Source organism: Arachis duranensis, chromosome 4, assembly GCF_000817695.3.
Source record: "Arachis duranensis cultivar V14167 chromosome 4, aradu.V14167.gnm2.J7QH, whole genome shotgun sequence".
Classification (NCBI taxonomy): Eukaryota; Viridiplantae; Streptophyta; class Magnoliopsida; order Fabales; family Fabaceae; genus Arachis; species Arachis duranensis.
In genome coordinates this window covers 16,552,481-16,560,534 of record NC_029775.3, presented here as the reverse complement: position 1 = coordinate 16,560,534, position 8,054 = coordinate 16,552,481, and the positions used below count along the sequence as shown (strand labels likewise).

The following is an 8,054-nucleotide window of genomic DNA, read 5'->3' as shown; positions in this document are numbered from 1 at the left end:
AGAGAGGTCAGACTCCAACAGCATCAGCAGTCCTTTTGTCAGCCTTTTTCAGAGTTTTGCTCAAGTCCCTAAATTTCAGCCAGAAATTACCTGAAATTACAGAAAAACACACAAACTCATAGTAAAGTCCAGAAATATAAATTTAACATAAAAACTAATGAAAGCATCCCTAAAAGTAGCTTGAATTTACTAAAAACTACCTAAAAACAATGCCAAAAAGCGTATAAATTATCCGCTCATCAATCCTTTATTAGTAGATTCATAGGTTCTAGTTTAATTTTCTGTTAAGTGCTTTAATTCTGAAAGATGTCTCATGTATTGCCCACTGAGCTTGAAATCAAAAAGAAAGAAGAACAGATGTAGTGCATGAGAATTTGAGTTTAATTTTTAGAGTAGTCTCATTTATTCAAATGTGGTGGTATTTTCTATGACTCTGAATGCATGACATGAACAGTGCATATTTTTTATAGTGAAGTTTATGAATGTAAAAATTGTTGGCTCTTTAAAGAATGATGAAAAAAAAGAGAAATGTTATTGATAATCTGAAAAATCATAAAATTGATTCTTGGCGCAAGACACAACAACAATACGCAAGATTGGTCCTGCCCACTTCAAGTTAGGCGCAGCTTCACTCAACTAAACTCCAATTCATGCTGCCAAGCCCAAGTTAGGCGTGGATCCTAGTGAAGCCAAGTAGTCCCCATCCATCAATTGAAGATTTGCTGATTGCTATAATTAATTCTAATTTAAATTCAAATTTTAAAAATAGGAAAAGATATTATTTTTTAGTTTTAGAAGATAGATTTTAAATTTATTAGGATTAGATATAAATAGGGGGATTCTAGCTCAACATTATACCACCCCCGGAGACTTCTAATTCTATACAAATTTACATTCCATATTCTAGAGTTTTCTTCTCTGAATCATGAGTAACTAAACCTCCATTGTTAAGGTTAGGAGCTCTGTCTATTTGTATGGATTGATTTTATTGCTTTTCCTATTTTAATTTATGTATGGATTTACAATTTAAGAATTGATTTCGCTCTTTATCTTATGAATTTGGGTGGAACGGAAGTATGACCCTCTTTCTAATTGAGTTCTTGTATAACTTGGAAAAGCTCTTTACTTGAACAACAGCTTGAAAACATTCTCCTAAATTTTAATTATCTGGATTTAACGGGATACGTGACATATAATCCTTTTTATTTTTGGGTAATTAGAATTTTTTTGGCATATAAACTGGAATTTAATCATGCAGCTTCTAATTGGAATCAACTGACTAAGGAATTGACAGTTGATGAATTTTAGAGGAGACTAGAAAGGTCTAAGGAATTAGGGTCTAGTCACATATAGTTTGCCATAAATTAAATCCTACATGATTAAAATAGTTAGTAAGAAAAGTTAATCCACAAAAATAGATAACTCTGAAACCTTATCTGTCTTCTCCATATTTTATTCCCAACCCATTTACTTTACTATTTTAATTTCTGCACGATTGAATATTCAAATACTCTTTTCTATTTGTCTAACTAAGCCAATCAATCAATCATTGTTGCTTGATCCATCAATCCTCGTGGGATCGACCCTCACTCACCTGAGGTATTACTTAGTACGACCCGGTGCACTTATCGGTTAGATTGTGGTTAGAAAATCCGCACCAAATTTTTGCCGGTGCACTTACTCGGATCACCCGACCCGCCCGTGTCTCCAATGGAGAGAGGTCCAGAAACCCTTTCATCCATCCTCCAACCCTAGCCCAGCCCAGCAGCTGCCCCAAACACCAGGCGCTCGTCATAAGTGTCTCGCAGCCCATTTTCTCCCTGATTTGTTGTTGGGCCAAAAGAAGGCAAGCCTAACACATACCCCTCATTGGTACACCTCCCAGCCTGGTAGCACACCGGATGACTCACATTATACATACCATACGGTCTAGCACACACTGCGGGAACCCCTCCACCCCCAGTACCACATGCCTGCGTGACCGTTTTCTCAGACTCCCCCTCATTACACACCTTAAATACCTTAGAGACTGCTTCCCCATCGTCCTTGGTACCACTAACTGAATTAGGTACATGCATATCCTTTTTGAAATTCAAATAATCAACTTAACATCATTCAAAAGCACATCTTTAATTACTATTTTGTCCTCCCCAAGTTTAGCCACCGTATCACTACCATTAATCAATTACGCCGCCGGATCCCACTGCTCCGCCACCTTCATCAGGAAATTGCCAGGGGCGTCGAAAACTACATTCTCAGCACAGACTATGGGGCTCCCCTCCACACTGTCCGCCCCACAAGCCTGGGAACCCACTGATACAAAGGATTTATACCAGTTCGGAATTTAACAAAATAATTCCGTTGTTAGTATAGTCCAAACCAATAGTCAATCCTCAAATCAAATTAAATTTGGTTTTGTCACATGTACATACCCCAATGAAAATTAACCGAAGTATTTAGACTCCGGGTCGTCTCACGAGGAATTGCAATAAAGTGGTCAATTATTGGCTATGAAGAACAAGGGGTTTGATTTATAAGAGGGGCAAGAAAAGTAAATCAATCAAGTAATTAAAGAAAGCAAGCTAAAGAACTCTTGGCTAAGACGTAGGTAATTGAGATCACCATCCTTGTCAACATTCCAACTATTGATAATTATGAGGAACTGAGCTCATTAGGTCTACTCACTAAAGCCTTAAGTACGTAATATCTACCCCTAGGCTTGGAGTACGTCAAATGGCTTGATCAACATCAATCCATAGGTCCCAACCTAGCTACCAATTAGCTTAGTAGTAGGCTAGAGTCAATGGTTATCAAATTGATCACCAAGGATTTCAAATCATCAATCCAATGAGACCCAATGACTCAAGATCACTCAATTCTCTTAGTCTAGGTCAAGAGTAAGGAAAACTACTCAAAATTTAGAGAAAACATTTCATCAAACACCTAGAGTGCAATAAAAGTAAACATCACAAAATGCAAGAATTAACAAAACCCATAACTAACATAAGCAAGAAATCAATAATAGCAAGTAAGATCACATAAAAGAAACATAGAAACATGAAATTGCATTAAGAGGAAATTAGATCCAACAATGTTCATCAACATAAAAGATAGCAAAACGAGAAATTAACACCACAACTAAGAGAATCAAGTAGTAGAAACAAGAAGTCATAAAGGAAACAAGATGAAAACATGAAATTGAATCAAGATCTACAAGAAATTAACCTAATCCTAACCTAATTATAGAGAGAAGAGGGGGCTTCTCCCTCTAGAAAACTAACTAAAGACTCATGTTGACTAACTAACTGCTCCTCCTTGCTTGGGCTTCAATTTTGCATGAAATACACTCAAAAACAGGTTAGATTTGGGCCTGGACAGCTCAGAAATCGCCCCCAGCGTTTTGCCTTTAAGTAGGTCAGGTGCGAGTATCGACGCGTACGTGCCATGTGCGCGTGTGCGTCGATTGGCTATTTCTTCATCCGCGCGTACGCGTCATGTACGCATGCGTGTCGCCCATCGATGCATTCCCAATCCTTGTTTCTTCATGTATTCTCCACTTTGTATGCTTTTCTCCTCATTTCTTCCATCCGATACTTGTCTTATGAACCTGAAATCACTCAACAAACACATCAAGGCATCGAATGGAATTAAAGTGAGTTAAAATCACCAATCTAAGGGCCTAAAAAGCATGTTTTCACACTTAATCATAATTCAAGGGAGAATTACAAAACCATGCTATTTCATTGAATAAATGTGGGAAAAGGTGATAAAATCCCCTAAAATAAGCACAAGATAAACCATGAATTTGGGGTTTATCAAATCTCCCCACACTTAAACTAAGCATGTCCTCATGCTAGAATCAAGAAAGAAGCAAAGGGTATCAACATTTATTCAATACAAACTAACTAAATGCAACCTATCTATATGCGATCTATCTACATGAATGCATCCACTTGGTCAAAACAAGTCAATTTCTAAGAACACATATACAAGAACAAGGGCTAAGGTAATAGCAATCAAATCAATCCACAATTTAATTGAATCATTGAAAGAGTTTACAAACTTGCAAGAAAAGATGATCATGGGTGGAAACATGTAATTGAGCGATCGAACCCTCGCCGGATGTGTATCCGCTCTAGGCACTCAAGTGTATGGGGGTTGATTCACTCAAGTCTTCCCTAATCATGCTCTCTAAGATTTGTTTTTCATCTAACAATCAACAATTACTTTCTGCATGCATACAAATATCATGAGGACTTTCCCATAGGTTGTAATGGGGCTAGGGTCAAGGTAGGGTGCATATGGTCAAGTGAGCTTGAGATTTGGATCTTTGATGAATTTAAACTTCCCACCTAACCTATGACAACCTATACAATTCTAAACAAGCCTAACTATCCATTCCTCACTTTTCCACACACTCATGCATCTCCTTTTTTATCACCACACATATGCATTGATTATCATTGAGCTTCACCTTGGGGCATTTTTGTCCCCTTTTTATTGCAATTCTTTTTCTTTCTTCTTCTCTTTTTTTTTAACTAAAATATATACAAGAACATCAATGCATATGGTTTACACATGATTAATACATGAGTGTGTACCCAATTCCCAAGATTTTCAACACAACTACAAAACATGCTTTCAGCTCTTACCCAATGTATCCAACTTTTCCAAAATCTGGTAATGAACACTCTCACTAGTCTAAGCTAATCAAAGATCCAAACAAAGAACATTTATTGTTTTTTCACTTAGGCTTGTAATGTGATACAATTAAGAACAAATGGGTTAAGCATAGGCTCAAATTGGCTAACAATGGAAGATAAAAGGTAGGCTATTTAGGTAAGTGAGCTATTTGAACAATAGCCTCAATCATATAAATGCATGTATACACAAAATAATAGACATAAAAAATCAAACAAATCAAAGATTACACTCATAGGAAGAGAATAATGCACACAAGAAGGAAAGTAAGCGGTTATGTATGATGTAACCACACAATTAGGCTCAAATCTCACATGCTTGTGTTCTTGGCTCAAGACATGATCCATAAAGTATATAATTCAAGCAAGTTCTAAAAAAAATTTCAACAAATTGGGGTGGTGCCCTAGAAATGGATTTCTTGAAAATTTTCATCATATTAACCAAACTTATTCTAATGGAATGTTGTGATTCGAAAAACTAAAAAAAAAAATTCTTAGTTTACCCCTTTTCCAATCAAGGCAATTTTCATACGCAAAGGGGATCAACTAGGTTTCAACAATCTACAATGTTTTTTTCCAATTCACAACCAAAAAGGCTAAAACAACTATATAATAAAAATCCAACCAAAATATGGACTGTATACAATCTACGGTGCAAAATGCAACAACTAAGATAAGTAATCCCACAACTAGAAAATGGATTATTACAGACAGATTTACAGACGGATTTAATCTTTATTACAGACGGATTTTTGGTTACCGACAAAATTACCGAGGGATTTTGTCCCTCTGTAAAAGCCCCGTCGGAAATTATTTACCGACGGATTTTTTTTCCGTCGGAAAATTACAGACGAATTTTTACCAGTTACTGACGGATTTTTCCTCTGTAAATTTTCTATGCATTTTCCAAAGGCGACGAACTTTCCGACGGATTTTCCGTCTGTAATTACAGACGGATTTTCCGACAGATTTTCCGTCTGTAATTACAAACGGATTTTCCGTCTATAATTACAGATGGATTTTCCGACGGATTTTCCGTCTGTAATTACAGACGAATTTTTAGACGGATTTTTCGTCTATAATTACAGACGGATTTTCCGACAGATTTTCCGTCTGTAATTTGAACTTTGGAAAATCATCTTACATTCTAATTACAGATAGAAAATCCGTCTGTAAATCCGTCAGTAAGGTAAAATAGAATTTTTTTTATTTTTCTAATTACAAAATAAACTTATTTTCATACAAAATAAATATAAATTTAATAAATACAAATTTTTATTGATGGTATAAAAATAGAAAAACACACCAGTAAGTACAAAACGCTTTCTTTATAATAAGAAGCAATTATTTCCATGCAATAATACAATCTAAATACATTAGATGACAAATAACTACTAGTGGACTCATCAAGATTCAACATCCTAATTTATGGATAGCTTCATTCTTTCTTGAGCTTCTTAGTGATGATGGCAATATACTTGCTTCTTGAGATTTTTGGTCCATCAAAATTATTCGCTGCTTCCCACTTTCTGAACAGAGGATGTCTACCTTACTATATCCGATCTACACTCAGACAACAAATAAGACAATTATTAGAAAAAAGAACCAAAAAGGAGTTGTTACCACTGCAGTTACTTTTTAAAGATCATGGACACTGCCAAATAGCAATAAATAGTTTTTGAGAGAGAGAGAGAGAGAGAGAGAGAGAAACCTGAGAGACAGTTATCAATCACATACTACTTCTATAGTGTGGCAGCGCATAATTAAATATTTGTACAGGTGTAACAGAACCATAGCTCATTACAGCCAACATTAGTCAATTCACTGAGCGCACTCTTGGTCTAAGTGGAATTCATCCCCAATTTAACTCCAAAAGTTCAGTCCAAGTATTGCCTCCTAAATATATTTTGAAGCATTCTAGAAGCATTCATGAAAACTATGAAAGCTGACCTTTAGACTTGGTAGAAAAGGAGTCAACATCAGAACTCAATCTGGAACCAGTTCCACTGCTGGAGATGCTTGTATCATTAAAGCTATTTTCAAATATTCCCGAGCCCATTGACTGTAATGGGCCAAAACCTCCTTTATAATTATCACCTCTGTTCTTTATAATCTGTATATTACATGAATTGCCTTTTGATTAAATGATGCACACTATTAGAATTTAAAATAAACAAAAATTAAAAAGAAAATCACATCCAGTCATACCTTGTTTTTATCAATCTCATTAGCTTTCCTTTTCATTTCATCCTTTGCTTCTCTAATCTTGTCCTCCCTCATCTGTCTGTGCAGCTTCTCTTCATGACTCTCCATCTCACAGTATTGCTTAACTTGTGCAACAGTCACATTTTCCTTGTGTCCAAGAGAGATTAAAATCAGGTCAAATGCACATTTGCAAATACTTTTTTGGATCTTGAGAGCAACATATGACTGCCAAAAAAATTAAAACAGAAGCAAAATACTAACTTAGAGATTATCTAAAAATGAAAATACTGGTTCACTAAAATAATAAAAAGTAATTAGAATTTTTTGTGACATAATTAAAAATGAAGACGCATAGCCGTAAATGTTTAACCTTTAAAGAAGATTTACGAATCAAACATGAATACTGAATAAAGGTCAAAGGATAAAACTTAGTTATTTCCAATTTCCATATACATCCCACACTATCTACCTTCCAACAAAGTTAAATATAATGAATGCATTATAAACAAACAAAAGAAAACCAGAATCAGTTTTCATTTTCTCATGAGATCCCATGTGTTTAATGTTACAACAAAGGAGCATGAGATATAAACCAAATCAGCATAAGAACCTATTCAAGGATTAAAAACAGAATTAAAAAAATAAATACTGCAATCAGCAATTCAGCATCCAAAAAATAATATATCATTAAAGTTCAAACAAGGAAAATAACCAAAAAAGCCATCAGATCAACGAAGGACCTCATCAATATTGATTTTATCCATTGACATTAGGTAGCAAATTTAGCATTCTTATCTAAGAATCCAGTAAATATAGTAGTTTCTAAAGCAATATTCTATCAACAGAAAAGAGAAAACATGTGAAAACATAGTGAAGGAACTTACTGATAAAACATTGTCAATCTCATTTTCTGATGCATGTTCTGAAATATGAAGTAAAATATTTTAGGGGAAAAAAAAGGAGGGATTTATTAAAATAAGAGTAAAAAAAGGAGGGATTTATTTATTTATTTTGAAGGTTGTGAAGAACACACCATTTTCCATCATGGATTGCAATTGCTTGACTGCATCCTGGTTGCAAATACCCATCTTCAACTGAAACAAGGATAAATCTTCAACTGAAACAAGGAAGATTCTACCCATTAAAGAA

At 35.0% G+C, this 8,054-nt stretch overlaps 1 protein-coding gene across 1 annotated transcript; it reads right to left on the bottom strand.

Annotated features, from left to right (window-relative positions):
- Positions 1-5,993: 5,993 nt before the first annotated feature.
- On the bottom strand, positions 5,994-7,101 carry LOC107483561 (coatomer subunit delta; the record flags this gene model as incomplete). Its single annotated transcript, XM_016104178.3, is given in 3 exon segments — positions 5,994-6,263; positions 6,651-6,813; positions 6,909-7,101. Coding segments are annotated over 3 exon segments (367 nt in total), but the record flags the coding sequence as incomplete, so codon positions are not given.
- Between the last annotated feature and the right edge of the window lie 953 nt (positions 7,102-8,054).